The sequence below is a fragment of the Scleropages formosus genome, chromosome 17, assembly GCF_900964775.1.
Source record: "Scleropages formosus chromosome 17, fSclFor1.1, whole genome shotgun sequence".
NCBI lineage: Eukaryota > Metazoa > Chordata > Actinopteri > Osteoglossiformes > Osteoglossidae > Scleropages > Scleropages formosus.
In genome coordinates, this window is record NC_041822.1 from 17191107 (window position 1) to 17213936 (window position 22830).

The 22830-nt window shown below is 41.7% G+C and overlaps 1 protein-coding gene across 3 annotated transcripts; it reads right to left on the minus strand.

The window, feature by feature from the left end:
* Positions 1–1074: 1074 nt before the first annotated feature.
* snx2 (sorting nexin 2) lies at positions 1075–21834 on the minus strand. Of its 3 annotated transcripts, none has more exons than XM_018758481.2 (16): positions 16784–16851; positions 15947–16064; positions 15605–15768; positions 14125–14191; positions 12871–12914; positions 12535–12676; positions 12192–12270; positions 9830–9905; positions 8739–8852; positions 8159–8252; positions 6198–6403; positions 5432–5575; positions 3743–3754; positions 2553–2633; positions 2118–2189; positions 1075–1606 (listed from the first exon to the last, which is right to left on the minus strand). In XM_018758481.2, exons 1-16 carry the CDS (start codon positions 16805–16807, stop codon positions 1556–1558), a joined length of 1488 nt encoding a protein of 495 aa, XP_018613997.1. In that variant the 5' UTR covers positions 16808–16851; the 3' UTR covers positions 1075–1555. The 3 variants fall into 3 exon arrangements, with proteins under 3 accessions (XP_018613997.1, XP_029115398.1, XP_029115399.1); XM_029259565.1 differs by lacking the exon at positions 16784–16851 and adding an exon at positions 21634–21834 and having other exon boundaries at positions 1076–1606; XM_029259566.1 differs by lacking the exons at positions 3743–3754; positions 16784–16851 and adding an exon at positions 21634–21834 and having other exon boundaries at positions 1077–1606.
* Positions 21835–22830: the final 996 nt, after the last annotated feature.

A 22830-nucleotide genomic window follows, 5' to 3' on the forward strand; every position in this document is an offset into this window, starting at 1 on the left:
GGGAAAGACAAAGTGTACAGTATAATGGAAACACCTGCAGCGGAGCACAGAGAGGCGTTTAAAACGGCTGCATACGGTACAGTTCTGCCATGGATCGAAGGGTTCCACAAACCAGATCCTTGGAGGAAGGGACCCTCAGCCGGGACCCTCATTATGGGGCTCAGAAATGAGTTTCTACTTCATGGATACCTAATGCAATGGCTGGATATGACAGCTTATCAATAGGCAGAACCAATATAATACACTGGGTAGCATAACTTTTTGACAGCAATTTGGAGATGTATATGTACAGTCATAAACACCTGACAGGCCTGTCAGAGGTGCGGGTTTCATCCACAGTGAGACTCTGCTGGCCCAGCCTACATCTCGAGAGAAGTGTTATAATGTGGTCTTCCTGTTTCTCTTTACACAAACCTTTGACACAAAGTCGAGAAGTTTGAATCATAGCCACAATTATGCAAACCCCTTTGTCTGCAGCGGCAATAACATCAAATGGTTGAGCAGAAAACAGAACAAATACTGAAATTGTGTGTGCTGTGTGTTTGATTTTGTAAGAAAACAGCACATCAGATTCATAATATTATAATATCTTTGAAATATAAATATTGTATAAATATTTTGCATTTAGGAATATGCAATGCCAAGAGCTGAACCCTTTAAAATGCACTATCCACGAGACCAAGAGAATTACAATTAAAGAAATTAATGAAATTCCATTCACAAACTAGGAAACTAAGATGTCTAAGATCTTTGTTCTCCTGATAATACTGTCTTAATTATCCACCACTAATTGACTATTTACAAACACAGAACGAAAAGCATTGTATGAAATGCATGTTTTTCGAATCAATGAATACAGCAGTTCCACTGGTGGCAAAAGTCAGAACACAATTCAGTTGTAAACAATAACAAACCTGTAAAAACTTTATCCATAACTCTTGTTTGCTTGATACTATGCTGGATAAAAATGCCATCTATGACAGTGATTGAACAAAGACCTGCAGTTTTTAATGTATTGCAAAGTGTGAAATTTAACAAGAAACAATATCAATCACCTTCAGGTACATTCCTTTATTAACACTATAAGTAATCAAATGCTTTCAGCTGGAGAATGTATAGTCAAAATTAAATGAAAAATTTAAAAAGTACTTCAGACAACGCTTCTTTTAAACATACAAACAAAAAAATCATCAGGAAAATGAACAGACTCAACAAAAATTGCACATTAAACAAAGAAAAAACAGAGTCAGGCTAATAATGGGACAGAGCTGAGTCTCAGTCACTTTGGGGGAACAAAACAGATCCCCCACACACACCCTATCCCCAAAAAACAGACCCCAAGCTTCAGTTCTGATCCAAATCAAGACAGGACAAGTTGCCTTGTAGTGAGCCATTGCAAAAAAAAAAAAAAGCACAAAAAAAAAAAAGTGGTTCATTTGGGTTGTCATTTTAGATTTGCTTCATCCGTGCATCTTCTTCAACGTGACATTACAATGTAAACATAAGTGTGATCATCCGCCAGGGTCGAGTTCACAAAAGATGGGCCAAGGGTCGTTTATGCGATAGCTTTGGCTTCCGGTAAGAAGGCCTCCCAGTATTTTATCAGCTGGTTCCAAAAAAAAAAAAAAAACAGAATATATTATATTATACAATCACTACACTGTCTGCTGCCCTCTACCTGAGCTTTCAGAGAGTGAGCATAAGAGTATCAACTGTCAATAGTCTTATCAGGGACTATATGAATCTATGCAGATTTTTGGAAAATATTTTTTTTAAAAACCTATTTAAGCCAATATGATATAAACGTACAGTATCAGTGAAAAGTTTGGTTACAAAGCGTACTCAAACTTTTAACTGGTACTGTATAAATACTGTAAAGGTTATTTAAATACAACACATGGACCAGATAAACCAGATAACGGAACTTCAAATGACTGGACCCGATAGATCATGTATCATGGGAGATGAAGTGACATTATCTGGACTAGTGGGTGTGCAGACATACTCAGTGTGTAGCTGTAGTACCAGACAAGAAGAATTACTGACAGGGTACGAACAGTTAGGAGACAGACAGAACGGCCTGTGAACAGAACAGTGCGGTGGAAGGCACACTCTACCTGCTGTTGGGTATGCACTAGTGATTCCAGGTATTTGATAATGACAACTTTGAAGTCCTTTACTCGTTCTTTCTGCAAACAGAGAAAAAGGTCCTCAGAGGGGATACAATAATGAGCGACATCTAATTAAAAAGCAATAAACTACAATAATGGCTGAAAAATTAGACAAGACTTTATGAGACTAAATAGACTAACGTGAAAATCAACTTAAAACGATTACTGCAGGACATGCAATAAGTAAAACTGTGAATGACAAAACAAGAATATACTGTACATCTCACACAGCGGGGGTAAGCTCACCTAAAAGAAGATCCAGAACTAGGGTTCTATAGCAAAATACCCTTTAAATTTGAACAAAAAGTACTTAAACGACCACGCGCCAAACAGCACTGACATGCCTGACCTTTCTGAAAAGGATGAAGAGAAGACACTTGCCTCAAACCTGCCCACCTCCTTCCGGATGGTTTTGGAAATCTGCTCAAAGTCTCGCTCTCCCTGCTGCACTTTACCCTCCCACTGGAAGTGGCACAAAGAGGGAAGGGAGAGGAGACGTTGATTAAGCCGACACCCCAGGGACAGGAGCACAGGTTCTGTTCATCTACGTGCTTCCCAGAATGCACTGTGCTCCTTGGTACTGACGTACATGCGATGTACCGAACATGGGTACAGGATGCAGTGGCATTTGGAATGGCTTAGACGAGCCCGGTGAGACCATGGCTTTCGTGGCTTTTGGTGTAAATACAAAATCTCAAATTCTTTCAAATTCAGGCTCACGCCAAATACCACAACCAGCCACAAATTTAAAAGAGAGGTTGAAAAATAAGGACTGGAATTTTTCACATTTTCTTTGCTAAGATTTCCTCTTCAAAAGGTTGAGTGTGGCCAAAGACCTCAAACTGGTGCCAACATGTGTCGGTGAACAAAGTATTTCTTTCAGCTTGTTGCAGAGGTACACTACATTTTTTTTTTTACAATGCAATGCCACATATAGGGTGGCAAACCAAACCAGGTGTTTCAGCACTTCCGGTGGAAGGAGTCATTTCTGAAGAAACCTGCACAACAGTTACTGGAGGCACAAACAAAACTGCCATCGGTGGAGCCCGGGGTCAGTGTGAACTCAGACTTCCAGAACAAACTGAAAGGAGTCCAAGTGACAGATTGGACATGCCTACTAATCTAGCATTAAATGGAGGATGCAACTATGAATCAAAGTTGACAAAATGTTCAACGATATGGAAAAAAGGAATCAAAGAAAAAAAAAAAACAAACAAAAAAAACATGAATATAGAAACATGAAGACCAACGCAAGACAAGCTGTAACAGTTGCAAATACAAACGCATCACACGTTCATATTTCTGAATAACACACGTCACATGAGGCTGTCTGTCAAAGAGAGGTCCCTTCCAAGCAATCAGCTATCACATATTAACACCAATGTAACAAATTTTTGGAAAAATGCATTTCTATTGATCCATATAATGCACTAAAAAAACGTTAAAAGCCAAGTTAGGGAAAATCCATGCATTAAAAACAGCCCAATGTGACTGTGGGTGCTGGGTGCAGTGGTCTAGTCATGAGGACTACACCCTGGGGCAGTGAAGAAACAGCAGTCCCTTGTTCCTACCTCCTCAATCTCCTGTGTGAAGCATGGCGGGGAAAATGCAGAAATTAAAAGGCAGAAATGCTTTGTGCTCAAAATAAGTCAACGAAACAAAAAATAAAAATGAATCCACCGCTGTGCTGCACTGGTACAGTTTGGGTTAAAACTGAGCGCCCATGCCAGCATGTGTGTAAAAACAAAGTAAAGAAACTGCATCAATGTTGGTATAACCAATTTGGAATTCATTGTTGGTATCACAGAAACAAAAGAAGAAATTATAAAAATAAAATAACCTGAAAGTGGTCTGCATTTCAGCAACTTTAAAACTTTTAAAATTCCTACTTCAGACAATTTGTGTTATAAAGTGGTGCTTTTTGTGATGACATGTAAAATGGGGGTGTAAGGGGTGCTGGAGCAGGGAAGCAGAGGTATGCTAGCATATCCAGCAAAATGTTATGGGAAGCACTGGCATGACAACCCTTGTGATAAAATCCATCTGAAATAAGTTTAAACTATGGTACATGTCTGTCACCATCCACCACCCACCTGTTTTTCACCCTGGTAAGAGAGGCCTCTGTTTCAGCCACCCACAAAACCCCTACGGCTGTAAGGATGTCAGCCGAAATTCCTTGGCCAGTTAGTCCCAGAACAATAGCTGTTATGTTCTGCTGGTCAAAGTGAGCAAATGGTCTGGACAACATGGGTTGTAGGGAACAGTGTGCCCAACTCCAACAGCAGCCCTTCCGAATCGCGGTGCTGGCAGGCCCGGGTGTGTCGGATTTGCTCCACCACAGCAAATACCAGAATGGTTCAAAACAGAACCTGCAGCTTGAGAACTTCTTAAGTTTTCACTTGGATTGAATGGAATTTGCACTTGGGGAATATGTTTCAGTGATATTGGCAAACCCTTTCATGTGAATTTCTGATGATCAAACATGTTCCTTGATTTCATAGTTGATAATTTCATATGATTCTGATGTATGCATCTGCTGTTGGACTGCACCAGTTCTTTGGGTCAAGGCTGCTGTTCCCCTCAGAAAAAACATCAAGTGGGACTACAAGGGAATGATGTGGTGGAGATGGGATACTGGGATGTGAACTCTTCCTGCAGTGTTTCTGGGATATTTTACCATGTTTTCAGTTTAAACTAGTTTATAGGGTTTGAGTAACTCAAGTTAAGTTCATTATTAATGCACTTAAAGAATGTTTAAGTTTATCATGAATTTAACCATACCAATCATTAAACTGATTAATTCAGCAGAGGGTGATCAAAAACACTTCCCTCTCCAACCTTTATTCAGAAGAGGTGACACCCTGATCTGACTGTGGACGCAAATTGGAAAAACTCCATGATACCTCATCTTCTTTCTGGCCAGTACAGTTGAATATTATAGATGATCACACCATTAAAATGGGAACAGAAAGAATACAAATACTTTTCATTATAGTCAAAGCATAGTAAACAATATTTTTACAACCCTGAGTTTTAAAGTGTCTTCAGCTTTTATCCAAACTGTCGCGTGTGTGTGTGGTGCTCACATTTTCACAACATCCCTATGAAAGGCACAGCAGGGAAACAAAGTGGAGCACAGTACCAGGTTTTAAGTCCACACAGGTCAAGATGACCTTCTTTAGACAGTGCAAAAACACTGCTGCTGTGGATCAGTGCACACAATCCTACTGGATGACGGGTGTGATGCGGCGCAGCCTTGCCTCCTTGATCTCATCCTTGGCCTGTTGCAGCTTGTCTGGCTTGTTGGCCAGGTGGAGTTTGGCTTCTGCCTCCCTCTTCTTTTGAAGCATGACCTGGGCATCCTGCCACTTGGACCAGGTCTTCATGCGTTGGTCAAACACACCCTATGGGCAGTCACATGTGAGTCTGGTGAGTGCTCACAGCTAACTGTACTCCACACTGGTCGGATGGCGTGACACGACAAAGTTAGTGTGGGTATTGACAGTGCCAAAGAATAAAAACCCAGCCATTGGCTGATTCACGTTATCATTCACATTTAAATATATTCATTTGGGGGGGGGCACGGTGATGCAGCGGGCTTGGCTGGGTCCTGCTCTCAGGTGAGTCTGGGGTTCAAGTCCCGCTTGGGGTGCCTTGCAACAGACTGGCATGCCGTCCTGGGTATGTCCCTACCCTCTCCAGCCTTCTGCCCTGTGTTGCCGGGTTAGGCTCCGGCTTGCCATGACTGCGCTTGGGACATGCGGCTTCAGTCACTGTGTGTGTGTGTATTCATTTAGGAGATGTTTTTGTCCTAAGGTACTAACAGTTTCCTACAATTATTTATCCACTTACCCATTTATATTTTTTACCAAAGCAATTTAGAGTAAGTACCTTGCTCAAGGGTACTGCAGTTGGAGACTGGATTCCAACCTGAAACCTTTTGGTTTTACCACTGAGTACTACTGCACCAAGCCCCTATCAGACACACTTCTTATAACTCCTGATGTCAATCTCAAGTAATCGCACCTTGACCGCAGTGATAAGACGCACGTAGTCTCCCAGCAGCTCGGAGAACAGGTAGAAGTCGGCATAGGCCTGCTCCTGGTGCAGCTGGTCAATCTTCTCTTCCACCTCGGCCAGCTGCGACAATGCCCGTGACAAGGCTGTGTGGTCCTCCGAGTTGCCCAGCATGGCTGCACTCCTGGCAAAGGATGCCGTGTTCACCGACAGCTCTGGGGGGAATTAAGAGATCGCTGAGCACCGGTGATACACGTCATTTAGATGGGCATACAGCACTATGTTAATCTGAAAAACTAATGTAATTATTCTGGCTATTAGTATCTTTAAATACAGATCTTCTTCAAAGTTGCCTCTGGGTACAGATGTAAACAGGTAATGTTTTCTTCAAAAAAAAAAAAAAAAAAAAAAACTTCTTATAAAAGCCTTCTCATATAAAAACATTAAAAGTTATTTCTGTAACTTGATTTTGAATTAAAATGCACCCCTCTGCAATTCTAGTGACATATCTCTGGGGTTAAATCATCTAATAGTGAGACATGGTCACACAGAAAGAGCAATGTATCTGTACTATCCATACTTTACAATTCAGAAGGCCATCATTTTTCAAATATCGCATTGTGTTGGATATGAACAAGTAGGATGAGGCATATCTTACAAATGACCTCAATTTAACCTGAAATGCGGATATCCCTCTTTAGGATAAACAGAAAACAAGCTCAACTTAGTATAATCAAGTGAAAGACTTGGCTGCTCAGAACCCTGTAGTTTATGTAAGGTAAAGAAAAGATAGGAGAACACAAACCTTACCAAAACACTTCCTATTTTTTGGGAAGGATGCATTTCAGCAGGAAGCCTTCAGTGTACTGTTCACAGAAATCTTATTCCTGGGCTCAGACTTACTTACATAAGGCCAGTTTTTGTTTAGAGTCACATTCATTCCCTCTCTTACTTCTGCTTTGAAACAGGAAGCTTAATTTGAATAATGTGAAATAAATGGAAATTTTATTAAATATAATAAAATAGCCAACGGTAATATATGAAGCATTATATACAGTATTATATTCACACACGAATCCAGAAAGTGTTAAAATCTTTCAATTTGTCGCAACATGAAACTGTAGACTAAAGGTTTAAGAGAAAAAAACCCATGAACAGGTGGGGTATTGGTTTTCTGTTGGAGAGGGGTGTTAGGGATCAGAACCATGTTACTACTGTCTTGCTGCAACCCAAATTTCCAACCAAAGGTCTCACACTTGCACCCATGCAAACAAAGAAATTGTCATCCATTACCCTTGAACTGTGAGAGAGCCACTCACAAATCAAATTTTTTAGGAGGCGTGAAACAAAAAAGCGAGAGAAATCAATCTCAATGGTAATTGGACAGTAACGCGACTTGCTATTTGCCCATTGTGGTTTCATTAGTCTCCAGAGGGAAGAGTCCTCAGCTACGTTCACACCAGGGACAGCAGAGTAATCGATGGGCAAGAATCTTGTCAATCCTCAGAACCACAACCATCTCATCGGCACTGCAGCGCATGGAACTTTGTACATCTTCATTTACCATCTGAACAACTTCTACAGAATGCATTGTTTACATGTGCCATTTACATTATAAATAACAAAGTCTGTTATCTGGCATTTCAAAGCAGGGTGTGTGATAAACGCAATGTTATAAATTACTAGCAGATGGCTGTGGATAAGGACACAGGTTATTATCTGAAGGCTGCAGATCTGAGTGCTGGGAAAAGAAATGCAGCAGAATATGATATATTAAATTTCTGCAGTATGAAATTGTTTAGTAGTGTAAATGGGTCAAATAAAGTTGCTCTGAAAAAAATGTGTCAGCTAGGCAACGGAAGCATTAATAATATTGATAATACAGAGTCAGCGGGACCTGACACATTCCAGACAAAAAATGGCCACCAGAGAGAGTTGAGTGAGGTGGTGGAAAGCAGGCTGAGGTTTACCCTTTCTGTGGCACACAAGGGCCTCTACGCTGGCGTGAAGCTTCCTCAGCTGCTGGTCCAGGTTCTCAAACTGCTGCTGTTTCTCTTCAAACCACTGAATGAAACCAAAGTGGAGAAATACACACATAGCGAACGCGCAAGCAGCGGACGCCCCCAATACCCACAGCCATGTGCTGCTCACAGATATAATCCAACATTATCAATGATGACAGCAGCTCAGTAATAACCCTAAAGACAACAGAAGTTAACTGACTCAAATATAACAGAAATAATGGATTAACTGTACATTTGGGAATCTATCAACAAGCCTCTTGGAGTTTAAGCGCAAACTGAAAGAGGATGGACATTGTTTAGAGGAAAAAAATTACCCATGCAGAGCTTTCAATGAATAAATCAAAAAGTGCAGAGCCTGATATATAAATAACAAGAACACCAGAAACTACAAGAGGCCTGGGTCCTGAACGCTGTCAGCAGGGAACTGCCTGATCCTCCCGGCCTTTTCCACTGGCGCAGTCTTAAGATTCAAGTGGAGAGGCTCATTAATTCGTCTCATTATTCAAGTCCAAAAATCAGCCCTTACCGCATCCGATTCATTCATCTTGATTGTCATTTTGTTGACAGCGTCGGCAGCTTTGTTTACCATCCTCAATATTCCCGCCCCGCTGAGCGCCTGGGTGCTAACCGCCCGCGGCAGCTGGAACAAAATGACAAATAAGGGCAAACAAACCGGTTAACAGGCTGGGGCTCGGACCCCCCCGCCCGTCCCCGGAGGAAGCCGCGGCGCTGGGACCAGCGAGGGGTTTTCTCCACTCCCATACATTTCAATGCCGCAGGATCTCATTTAATGCGCTCGCTCGTGGAAAGCTCTCCGAGGGACGAGCAAGCAAAAATAGCTTTCAATTGCTTCCAGACCCTCCCCCTGCTGCCCCCAACCCCGACACTCCCTCAGCAACGGTTAGTTTCACCACAAGGTGGATTAATACAGTCGTTCCAGGGCAACATGGACAGACGCGAGCATGAGCACGAGTACACTGGTGGACGGGGGTGACACTGAGTGGCTGAGAAATATTGATGGCACCTTCCCACTGTTTCTCAAAAACCTCTATGACCAGACAGGAAATCCATCAGAAATCTTCATTGGCAATATCTGGTATTAGTGGAGGTGAGAAGATCAGCATGAGCAAATGAAACGCTGGGCAGCAGGAAGCAGTACTGTAACACTTCCCAGAAATTCACAAATTACAGGTTTTCTTCCGCCAATGTAAAAGGTAATATTTCATTTACTTAGGTGACCCTTTTCTCCAAAAAACATGCAAACTTACTAAGCTACTTAGAGTGATTTACCATTTATACAGCAGGGTATTTTTACTGGAACAATGCAGGGTAGGTACATTGCTCAAGGGTACCATAACATGATTCGAACGTGGGTTTTTGCAAGTTGTTGACTGTAACTGCCACAGCACCTGCTGCGCTAGGTAATAAGCATTATTGTGACAAAACCCCTTTGGTTTTTTCACTCCAAGGAAGCTGTAGCAGACTGCGATACCTATACATGACGTGCTAGATGACTAGAGAGCTACTGGAACACTGGCACATGTATGATGTAAATTGTAGAAACGGCATCTGTACTATGAAAACCTTTAAGTATCCTAGATATTAGTGACTGAGTACCTCTGAGCTCTCCAGGAACTGAATAACATCAGGATCCTGTATCAAAGTGGGATGTTTCACTGTCCTCATCAGGTACCTGTGCAGAAAAAGGAGATGAGGTTTAGGGTGAACCCCGGGACACCTTATTTAAAGTCCATCCTGGGCCACCTCACTGGCAAATGGCAAAGACCATGAAGGAAAAGGTGAAATAATGGACTCATTGAAATACATATACTAATACCATCATTGCTTCAACAGTACACAAAATATACAAAAACTAACAATTCAGCTTTAGGAATGTTATTTTTAAAATTTAAATTTATTAAACTCTAGATAAATTATCCTTCTGACTTCAAATTATACATTCATAGATAATACTATAACTACAGATACTTAGCTGAATTGTTGAAAACGATGTCATGACATTATGTTCATCATTAATAATTCATTGCAGACAAAGAAAATGAGGCCAGAGAGACTTATTAATAGGCCCTTAAAATTAATCAATATTTCTGATTAAACTGTCTTCCTGCAGATAAGACTGATTGCTCTTACAAAAAAACAACCCCTGTGGAAAAAGTGTTTTGCTCACAGAAGCCTCAAGCATGATGTTTGCTGGAGTGGCCAGAAAATAAGTATGTGTCGAAGGAAATTGTTTCAGCCATCAGGATCCAGTTCTTTAACAGTTGAAGTCCATAAACGGACGTCCTCTGTCCTGCCGTTAACACTAACCTTCACGTCAATCAATATGATTGCAAAAAAGGGCAGAGAAATGTCACCCCCTCACTTTATTTAAATTTCCACTCGATTCGTCAGCATGCGCAAAACCCCGGCAATCAACGCCATGTGAAAATACCAGGCGTGTCAGAGGACGCCGGGCCGGGCGCGATCCGACAGGGCTTCCGGGAGAGAAGCCTGCTCGCGTACCCTTGCGCATCTGACAGCGGTGCGTCTGACAGCAGCGAAGCCCATGAGTTCAGTGATAATTGTTTATCTAATATTGTCTTGCTTAACCTTTCAGCCATAAAAGACCAGAACAAGAATGCTCTTTGCACCAAGGTCTTTTCACACAAAATTGGATGTATAAGGGTACACATTCCCAAGACGTAAAAGAACAAAAAACTACTCTATTCAATAGCTACAACTAAAAAAAAAAAAATGACCCAGTCCACTCCAGTCCTGTTACCCACTAACTGACATGTACTTACATTATACTGTACCTGTTCTCATTGGACCAAAATTTTACTTTGCAATAAAAATTTAAAAAAAACATCTTAGCGAAAGGACTAAACATTCAACAGCTTTCCAGTGTTTTTCAACGGCTTCTAAACACTTGGTGACTGTAAAAATGTGGGAAAATTTAGACATTCTTTAAAATAATGAGAAGAAAAATTAGACTCTAATGAAGTATCCCTTCTTCTTCAGAAACCACTTGGCTTGACTAAACCCAGCATTTCATGCCATTTGTGGACACAAGCGTTTCATTTGGTGAAACAGTGAAAAATAACATGAAGAATTTCTACCAGAGTGAAACAAAAAAGGAACCGTAAATACAAATTAATTTAAATTAATCCATTATTCTTAAAACAATCTGCAAACACCTCATGCCATGGACACTTTTCTCTGGGCACTTCTGTCCCATGTTTCTGATGGAAGACAGACAATGAGATGAATTTAATTTATAATGAAAAGTTAAAAAATTAACTTTTAAAAAGGATTGCTTGAAGACAAGCCTTAAAAATAGGAGTTTATGGAATAAACTACAGTGTCTGCAGGATCTAGACCTTTATTCCCCCATATATTTACTAAGAAAACTATAAATACACAATCCATATTTATGCTGTTTATTGCACTTTGCAGAACTGACACAAAGTAGGTCAGAACTGTGCTAATTTTACCTAATGTCAAAAATCTACGATACAGAAATTCTTTAATAATAAACACATTGTTTCAAACATGCAGGACAGTATTTCCATATCTCAAGGCAGGACCCTAAGCCTCAGGCCAGTTTCTTCTTCTCTCAAAAACTATTTTGTTGAAAGCAGGGTGTAGTGTCTGATCATTAAAAGACACTAAGAGGAGTGGTAGGTCAATTGGACTAGGTGTCCATGGGGAAATTAAAAATACCACAGTTACCGAACACTCCAGCTATTCCCAAATGATTTTGAGTCAGATTTTCGGCACCAAATCTGCCATGAATCATCAAGAGAGGAGGAATTTCCAAAGCAGCCTGGAATTGCCCTTATTGGGTGCCATTAAGGGAAAAAGTGCCTTCCTTTATTCGTTCTTCCTTTGCCTGATGCCTTTGTCCAGGATAAATGTGTGGCTGGACTGCAACTCAGCAGTTAGTCCCTGCAAACACAATTTGTTTTCATACTCGCACCTTTCCAAAGCCGATCGCCGCTTCTCCACAAATTCAGTAGATGACAAGTCCTCCTTTCCCACCTTGACCTTCGTCATGCCTGGCAATTCAAACATGATAATAAAATTAGTCTCTCCTACACTAACGAAGTTCAATTTGCGTGCCCATAACACTGTCGTCTGAAATTAGTAAGACATTTAAAATTTTTCTATATATTTTATTTAAAAAAAAAAAAAAAAAAAAACTTTGCAAGAAAGCACATCCAATTTAAGACGGGAAAAGCACACAGGTAACAATAATGTGCCGTTCCTGATACATGACAAAGCCATATACAGTATTGTCTTACCTGCGATGAATGGCTTACCTACAATGCTTTTCTCCGGTGCAGGTGGAACTATGTATCCGATATGCATGTATTTGGAAGCTAGCTTGCTGTGTAAGCCCAGGAAATCACTAAAGCGTCTCTTCACAGAGAATTCGCTCTGGTTAAAAATTGTCAGGGAGGTCTGGACAAAATCAAGGCAAAATTAAAGTACTTCAGAGGAGCAATCGATTTAACATCAAAGAATTTAGTGCATTAAAAGTCTGTTTAAAAGGTATGTTTGAGAAGAAATAGAAAATATTGCACATTAAAGGTAATACTGAACACTATGAAATATTTTCAACATCCAAAACATATGCAAAAGCTGTTTTCCCTTACCTTTGTGGTTACTTTGTATGCCATATAAGCATTCATTCCGTCACCTGTTAAAAACAACTAAATCATAACGGTTCATATAGACTGAGGACACAGAAATACTCAGTCTGACAAAAAATACAAGGAATTTGAAATATATGCCATAGAGAAATTATAAGTAATACACTTGTGGGAAAAATGACAATAGCAAAATTGTGGAGGAATTGATCTCTGGTCACCATTGATGGATGGCAGGATAATTGCAACACAAGACAGCGCTGCCTTGTGAGAAAAGGAAAAACAGACCTCAGATATTGGATATAAAAGATGCAACTGACTCAGATGGTATAAAATACCATACATTTTGCAACAGTTATTTTATATAACAGTTTCTTTCTTCTTTATGACACCTGCAGTACATGCAAAAAACTTTTTGGTTGTGATGTTTCCATTATTAATGCCAGTATGCATTATGTGTGGAATGATGCTCAGGTCATAAGCAGAGACATGTGCCCTGCAGGCAGGTATGGTGCTTTGCTGATGTCAGCAAAAAAAAAAAAAAAAAAAAAAATATATATATATTTTCAGTGGAGAGTTCATTCATATGGCTGCTCATTCTTTGTTAAAATCATTTTTTTAGGATATGGCAATTTGATTTTAGTATAAAAGTAAACGAGTGCTTACTACAGTATATTACACCTTGAAGGCTGTGTAGGTGTATAAGGAAAAAAAAAACTAGTATAAAGGAACATTAACATTACTCAGGGAAAACCATACACCTGAAACATTTCACTTTTTCTGTTGGCAGTAAAAGTATGTCTTGTCAATACAGCAGATACCATTAGCTGTGTTGTCCCGTGACTTTACCATAATGGACCTTGAGGTCTTATTTAGCAGTAATAATTACTAATTTATGCTGCTCAAGACTGCTTGCTATCAATCATTATTAAGATTAATCTTGCATCCAACTTTATGCATATATAATATATATATTTAGCTACACTGCATATTCAGCACAAAGCTGAGCACAATTTGTGTACAATCAAGAATTCCAGGGTAAACAGGCTCTCCAGTGAATATGCTCCTGTCATGTGCAGCAGGCCACCCAGGATCATGAGGCACAGCCTGTCAAACCACTCCCCATATTATGACACAAGCAGTTGTCCAGAAAGGGGGGGACCTCAAGACACCACCAAAGGCATCCCTGGTTGATACCTCACAGCAGCATGAAGGACAGAACTCAAACAAAACAGCATGACATGCAACGTGGTGCCTTACCAACTTTCTCTGGATCAGAGACCGAAATGTTGATGTCAAACAAGTCCCCGCCAGCTTCCTCCTCCACCTGTGCAAAAATAAAGCACGCTGAAAATGAGGATTTACTCATGAGTTAACAGAAAACATTTGACATTTCAGTGATATCAACACTCCATAACTCCCAATACCCGCCTTATTAAAAAGTGTTATAAAATGGGTCATTTGAAGCATTGCGTGTCTCTCTCCCATTTAGGCACAGCTTGGTCCAATCATCATAAGAAAGGAGTGGACCACAAGGGTCAGCTGTGTCCCTGGAAAAAGAGGAGGCCTCAAGCTGCAATATGGGTGCTTGAAGGTCTAGACTGAGTTGTTCTATGAGCCCAAAGAGAATTCAGGCTTTATTTCTTCAAAAAATAAAGGAAGTCTGTAGCGTAGTGGTTAGAGCTGCTACCTTTGGACCCAGAGACTGCAGGTTCAAATCTCATCTCCAGTTACAGTACTCTTGACCAAGGTACTTACCCTAAATTCCTCCAGTAAAATCACCCATCTGTATAAATGGGTAAGTAATTGTAAGTAACTTAACACTGTAAGTTGCTTTGGAAAAAGCCATCAGATAAATGTAATGTAAAAAGGCTGCGTTCACCTAACCTTTGCTTGGTTGTCCGTGACCCAACCTTTTTCTCGCAATGGTGCTGGATACATATTCTCACAAAAAAAAAAAAAAAAAAAAAAAACCATCTAATCTCTAGTCCAGACCCTTCTTCTGCAAGTTACAATATCTCAGATCCCCCAATGTTTTTCAGGTACTCGCCTCTGGAGAAGGCTTATAAACGATAAAACGCAGTAACGTACTTTTGTGAAACAGACCAAATTTACGGTTCCCCTGAAAACCGGATGCCCCATTTGAGGCTATTAGGTCACTATTATCGATTTTGTTAATGTTACAATGTCAATAAGACCAAAAAAGAAAGGTTGAAACTCCTTTTAGGGCAGCAGGAAGTGTACTGGTTAGAGACACTGCCTCACACTCCAAAGACCCCACTTTGATTCCCATTTCCTGCTGTATTACCCTTGAACAAGGTACTTAACCTGAATTACTCCATAAAAAATGACCCAACTGTATAAATGGGTAAACCACTGTATGTAGCTTAATAATGTAAATCATTTGGTAGAAAAGCATTAGCTAAATGAATAAATTAAGACTCACTGAAGATGTATTAAACACTGCCGAGGGAAGATACATACTTACTTACAAGCATTAGCCTTACACAGATAAAGGTATACCGTGTGTGTGTGTGTGTGTGAGAGAGAGAGAGAGAGAGAGAATGCCCGAGTGTAATGCCTTTGCACTGGAAGGAAGGAGGGAAGGGGAAAAAAAAAAAAAAAAACTCTACATGGGTCAAATTTGACCTGAACACAATCAAAAGGTTAAGAGTGAGTGCTCTGCTAAGAAAGATGAGCCCAAGAAGAGAGGACTCCTTCACATTCTACAGTTACACACCTCATCCAGGGATCGCTCAAACATGCTGGGAACTCCAATGACTTTGGGTTCAATGCGATTCGAAATGAGTGCTGTTGGGGTCACGGGGGTGATGGCAGGGGATGGACCATCAGAGAGGATGGGCTCACGCTCAGGGCTATCAAGGGACACCTCCTCGGTGGCCTCTGTGGACAGATGTCACCACATGCAATTACAAAAAATATGATCAATCAGAATGTCTGGTTATTAAATAAAACCTCTCATAACTTGAGAGCAGTAATGGCACAATTTATTATAAGGTAGAAATAATGCTGTTATATCACTATAACTATTCAACTACACCAGTGAAAGCAGTGAGCTTGCCAGCAAAGAGGTCGTCTTGATCATCATCAATCAGGATCTCCGCTGTTTTGGGTCCATTGGAGTTTGCACTGACATCTTCCACTTGGAGGCTGGCTGGTTCCGGGGACGACGGACTGGACTGGGATCGGATGGAAGGGAAAAATACATGAATGAACAGCAAGCGAAGGATCACTCTTCCCTAGCACAATGGTCTCTGTAAAACATCTAAATCTAATTTTTTCTGCCCAGTGACACTAAACTCATAAGCTGAAAATAGGGCATGCTTGTAGTTGTTCTAGTCATGACACAAACACACTGCTTAAAGTCTGCAGAACACAGAAGCTGACGGAAATCTGGGAGAAAGGCAGGAAACCTATAATGCCTGTCTATCTCAACTATAAAAATCTTTAAAACTGAAAGTCATAGCGGGTGGTGGGACAAGGGCGATGTACATTAAAAAAATATACATATAACTGCAAAGAAGTAATGAGCTACATGAAAATCTTAAATTATTTAGCCTTACAATGTCTGGTTTTTATAATAAGCTACTTGTAATTACTTGTTCATATAGGCAAGTAATTTTTTACTGTATCAATTTAGGCTAAGTACTGTACTCAAGGGTACTACAATAGGAGTGGCATCTGACCCCAGGACCCTCCAAGTGCAAAATTATAGCTGGAATCACCACACTACCTGATGTCCCCTTTACTGAAGCACATAACCTATTAGATCTATTTTTCTTTATTATGCCGACACAAAAAAAACAACTACCACCAGATGGAGTTTGGACTTGATTCAAATAAAACTTGAGTTGGAGGCAGTAAATTTATGGCACCATAGCCCATAAAGGATACGTACATGATTTTTGGCTTTATGTGCCATGTCAATCCCAGAAATCCCCAAGACAGTTACAACTGTAATGTAAAAAAGGGAACAGAATAGTTCATCTCTCATCAGATATTGAGAACCCTGGGACAACAGTTTGCATGACGGTTATAAAGCCATTGCTCTGCAATCGGAAGACCATTTGAAAGACCCAGGTTCAAATCTCCCGCCTGCTGCAGTACCCTTGGTCAATGTACTTACCCTGAACTGCTTCTGTGCCAATTAGCCAGCTGTATAAACAGTAAATAATTATAGTATAGCTAAGTATAAATTAGTTTTGTTCATTTAGCTGACGCTTTTCTCCAACGCAATTTACAACATTAAGGTTACAATTATTTACCCATTTATACAGCTGGGTAAATTTACTGGAGCAATTTAGGGCAAGTACCTTGTTCAAGGGTACTGCAACTAGAGGTGGGGAATCGAACCTTTGACATTTGGATCCAAAGGCAATAGCACTAACCACTACGCTACCAGTCACATATCACTGTCACTTGGAAGAGAAAAGTGTGAGATGGATGGGTGGATAGATAGACAAATAAACCTTAAACAATTAGGACATACAAAATCATATCTAGTTAAACGGATTTAATGTCATTAGACAAAAGTATACTGATAATGTGCAGATAAAACGGTACAATGGCAATGAGGAAAATCAGCCGAAGCAAAAACACTTGTACCAAAAGATAAGTGTATCTCCCACTTTCCTCTCTGGAGTAAAGAAGACACGCCAAGGCCACTCCTTGCCAAAAGAAGCATGTGGTAACATATAAGGCAAACTGAAAGGGTCTCAGCAGGAAGCGCCCTGCTTTCACAGGGTGGTTAGTGGGATATTCTGTGCACGAAAGCTGGAAATGGGTCCAGAAATCTATGCATTTGGAGAAAGAATCACATAGGAAGCAAAACATGGGAAAAAATACAGCTGATATCTCAAACAATGGCACTTTTTCACGCCGTTCCTTAACAGACACGTTTGCACGAGCGTACTCACATGTCTTTTATTACCACAGTCTGTACTCATTTCTGCTGAAGGGATTAAGGCTAAAGGTCTTGATCAAGAACACAACAGCTTGATTGACTGTAACCTTGGATCACCCATCCCCTCACCAAAACCAATTTCTTAACCGCTAGCATAAGTCTGCATACTTAGGGAAAAAGGACCTCCTCCATCCATTACTAATGGTTCGATGAGGAGAGGATAGAAGGTTGCTGATAAAGTGTTTCTTCAGGCTACTCACAGGAAGAGGAATGGGAGGCCAGGGGTTTTAAAAAAAAAAAAAAAAAAAAAAAAAAAAAAAAAAAAGACAGGAAATGTCTCAACACAGTGGATCAGTAATTATACAAATCTGTCTTCCAAAAAGGAAAAGATGATGACAGATTTCCTCTCATGTTCGCTTGGTCAGCTCAAAGTGTCCCACTGATGGTCAACTTTATGTTCCGCTCTAATTTCTAACGTTTCGGTTGTTGTGCACAACTCTCATTCTTGATGGGAAACGGCCATGAAGAACGATCAACAAACCTAACCCTGAACTCCCCATCAACACCTTTCCAGTAAATAAGCTAAGGTCAGCAGGGACCAGGATGGAACTCAAACTAAAAGCAAAATGGAAAACTAAAAAGTTCAACTTATGAAAAAAAAGAAAAAAGAAAAAAAAAGTTACCAGATTCTGACTGTGAGCAACTGGATCTAACAAAAATAGAACAAAAATCAAAAAGAAAAATATTAATACCCTTGTCATGCCACAGAGTATTAGCTCTCTGAATATATTTAAACTTGTGTATTTTTAACTTTGCAAAAAATTCAAAATTACTTTCACACAGCTCTTTTTGGAACATTCGCTTGGTTGGTCAAAGATTTTGCAGGGAGGCTAGGCTGGTTAATGTATACATCCACCTGTGTGTATGAGTTGCTGCTTGTGCTGTAAACACACCCAGACATAAAGAGCTCACAAGGAAAACGCATGACCGCCTACCATTACCAGGAAGGCCGATCAGTAAACAGCTGCGAGGTGCTGGTGATACACCTCGACTGCATGGACATGCAGATATGATTCCAGCCCTGAAAGCAAAGAGCAGGTTTCCAGGAACTCAATTTCCAGCTGCTTCAACCTTGAGCCTAGTGGTTTCAAATCAACATCATGCTTAACACTCAAGACCTCAAATGGACTACAATCAATACAACAAGCATGTGTCTGACCAGCCAAGTCACGTGTAAACATTAACTAATTCCTAGTGACATCAAAGTGTCAAAGGAGCGTGATGATAATATAAACTGCAGAAACATCTAACTTTTCTGAGAAGGGCACAGGGTCCAGGAGGACTCACTGCTGTGTATCAAAAGACAACCTGGTCAGGACTTGTCACTGAGTCCGCAAAACAACAAACCCTTAAGCAAATTCCCTTAGCAGTTTTGTATCTACAATGCTGCTTAAAAGTAGCAGGGCTACTCTAGAGAGATTAGCATTATTCTTCCAAAATATTAAAATAAAAAAATGTCAAATGTGAAAATAAACTTAAATTAAGATGACTGATTTACACAACTGATTCTATTTACTTGGTTTAACCAATGCAACTTGGGGTTCACTTATTTTTGCACCTGCTCTACTTCAGTTTTTCTACTACATGCATAATTTCTTCTAAACCAACATATAGATTATGATAATTACACATCTATTATATCAAATGAGAAACAATGGTTCTCACTTAAAACAATTTTGTGGCAAAACTAAGGGACACAAGGGGCTCACATACTTTCAACTGTATATCCTCTTAAGACCCAGCAAAAAAATATTTTTTGGAGGCACTTATAGAAATTTCAGAAAATTGCATAAACTCCACCCCCGAGACATGACATATCATTTAGTCACAGAATTTCCTCTGCAAGGTGCATTAGGACTCAACAACACCGCATGTGCAGTTTGCGGCATGCACTTAAAAATATGTCCTCTACAGTGGACAAAAATGAATAGATCTCAGGAGGATTTTCCTGGCCAACCAATGCGCAGTGAACATAAACACAGTGCTGTTGGTTAAGGTCACCAAAAAGGAACTGCTGACTTGCAGTGTGGACTGTGTGGACAAGCACAGCCTATCCAAGTTGCTTTGGATAAAGGCATCTGCTTAGCAAGTACTCTAATTTCATGATAGGATTATAAGTAAGTGGCAGTAATGCAAATGGAATCCAACCACCAGATAGAAAACGGCACAGTTAAGGAAAGAGGTCAAGTTGGTTTCCTTCACCATAAGGTCTAAAGCAGGGGGTCAGTGAACCCTGTGGGGGTCTGGGCATCGGCTTCTGAAGATCTGTGAAGCACAGGCCTGCTAACTAAAAAAAAAAGCTGAGTATAAAATTACTGTGTTTTAACAATGATATCATTTCATATGAAGGTGACCCAAGTTCCAGCACATTAAACTGGGTGCAATATTCTCTCCTAATTTATTTATGGAGATTTTTCTAGGAGCAGTCCTTAGTTTTCACGAGATTCCGAAAAGGGTCCATGGCCTAGAAAAGGTTAAAAACTTCTGTAACACAAGTTTAAGTCACTGATTAATTTTCGCCGTTTCAGATAGTGGAAGTCTGCGCCGTTCAACTGGTCGGCCAACATTAATTAATAACCGAGACGATACGCGGGCGCACAAAAGGAATGCTGCTGTACGCGGGCCCCAGCTGGATCTCCTCGGCATGGCACCTGTCAAATACACAGAGCAAGAAGTACGTACAGGCCGAAGCGTAAAGGAGTCCTCGCCACCTGCATGTTCCCGGTCGCGTGTGGACCGATCACACTTGAAATGCCACCCCCCTCCAGGTCCAACCATATGACAGGAAATTGGTGCCACGCTCTTACCTTTCCTGCCAAGTCCTGCAGCACATCCACACAAATGAGTGAAGGAATGAACAAACAAACAGTATGAGAGTTCAAGACGACGCATCGGTTTTTCCTCACGAGCGATACGTGCGAAAGCAGATGGTGCGACACGCCAGACATAACAGCTCCGCGACACTGGAAACACCAGAACATACTGATCGACGTTCAACCGCGACGTCCCGAAATGTGCAAACGCATTAGGATTGAGGCCCGTTTAGAAACACCCGGGGAAGCAGATGGCAAGCGAGCTGGTGAAACTTTCCCATTTCCACACTGACGGGATGAAGGAAGCGAGGGGGGTGGGGGTGAAGAGCTGATCATTCCTCAGTCTGTGTGGGAAAACAAAAGAGGTCTAGCAAAACAAGAACTAACAACTCAGCTAGTCACCAGTCATCAGTGTAACACACACTTCTATCACCTGTTCACCTCAGAAAGTGCAGTGACGTCGTCACATCTTTAGCTCGTCATCTGGCATAACACTTGAACCATTATTAAGAGACAAGGTCACCATTGACATCATGGTTACCCCAGAAGAGAGCAGAGCGGAGACGCGTTAGTAAATACGTGTAACACTAGTGACACGGTGCTACACATCGAAGCGTGTCACAATTCGGAGCCGCACATACTGAACGCGTACATTTCTGCCTCAGGAGCCGAACAGACGCTTGTGAACCTTACTGCGTCGCGCATGCGCGCTGGCGGCTAGCTCGGTTAGCTAGGATAACGTGCAGAAAACGGGCGGACAGCGGCTCGCGCTCGTTGACCCGCGCCCGCGACGCGTGCGTTCCGCCCTTCCGGAGCCCCCACGGGCGCGCCGGCCTCTGCGTGTGTCCGCGCGAGCGCTGCGAGCTGGATAGTCGATATACGCCGCGTGTGTCGCCGGGCATCCACGTCTGAGCGGGACAGCTCCGGCAGTCTCTCCCCTCCACCTCCCCCGCCCCCCGCGCAGCGGCTCACCTCCAGTGTCGAGGCGGTGCTCACGAATAGGTCCTCTCCGTCCTCCGGCTCCCTGAAGTCGGCGAGCCCCGCCGCCGCGCTGCCCAGCGGTGGAGTGTCCCTCTCCGCCGCCATCTTACTCCGCCACTGAATGACTGACGGAGCGAAAGAGGGGGCCGGCAGGAGCGAGTCAGCAGCTCCTCGGCCTGTCATGTGATTCGCGGGAACGGGCACGGTCTTGTGACAGGAGGGGGACCGTGAACGCGCAGGGGCGGAGGGAGGGAGCGCAGCGGGACCTCGGGTCGTGAATGAGCGAGTCTCCGAGTTCGTCCACGGCCCAGAACTGCGGGATGAGATTATCAAGGGCCAGATATTTATTTTATCATTGAAATATCATTACGGGCGGCACGGTGGCACAGCGAGTAGCGCTGCTGTGTCATAGTGCCTGGGTGGTGCGAGAGGACGTGGGTTCGATCCCACTCAGTCTGTGGAGTTCGCATGTTCTCCCCCCGCGTCTGTGTGGGTTTCCTTGGGTGCTCTGGTTTCCTCCCACAGTCCAAAGACATTTTGTGTAGGTCCCCCCATAATGTGAGTGACAGAGGGAATGTGTTCCACTGATGTATGGATGAGTGACCCCTTGTAAATAGTGTATCTAGCAGTGTAAGTCACCTTTGCATTGGTGGGTGGACTGATAACACTACATGGAGTTCATTGGAGGTCACTTTGGAGAAAAGGCATCTACTAAATAAATAAATGTAATCTAACCAACCAGGTGATCTGGAACCGATTAATTATCATGGGCCAAACAATTGCCTTGCTTCTCTCTATGTATATATGTATACCGTATATATAGTAGAGGGGGGGCGTGGTGGCACAGTGGGTTGGACCGGGTCCTGCTCTCCAGTGGGTCTGGGGTTCGAGTCCTGCTTGGGGTGCCTTGCGACGGACTGGCGTCCCGTCCTGGGTGTGTCCCCTCCCCCTCCGGCCTTACGCCCTGTGTTGCCGAGTAGGCTCCGGTTCCCCGTGACCCTGTATGGGACAAGCGGTTCTGAGAGTGTGTGTGTGTATATATATAGTTACTTTATATAGTAACGGTAAAAAATTTGTCATAGTCTTAAGCACATTTTTGATCTAAAGGCTAATGCTTGAAATTTAGTTGATTCCTTTATGTTCCCAATTTCTTTCCAAAAAGAAAAATTTTACATCAAAAAATGGTGA

Coding starts and splice junctions, on each gene's coding strand:
- snx2 (XM_029259565.1), bottom strand. CDS start 21,825: ATGACAGGCCGAGGAGCTGCTGACTCGCTCCTGCCGGCCCCCTCTTTC. Junction 9,906..12,191: donor CGGCGATCGGCTTTGGAAAG/GTGCGAGTATGA, acceptor TTTTCTGCACAG/GTACCTGATGAGGACAGTGA. Junction 5,576..6,197: donor GTCTTATCACTGCGGTCAAG/GTGCGATTACTT, acceptor GACTGCCCATAG/GGTGTGTTTGACCAACGCAT.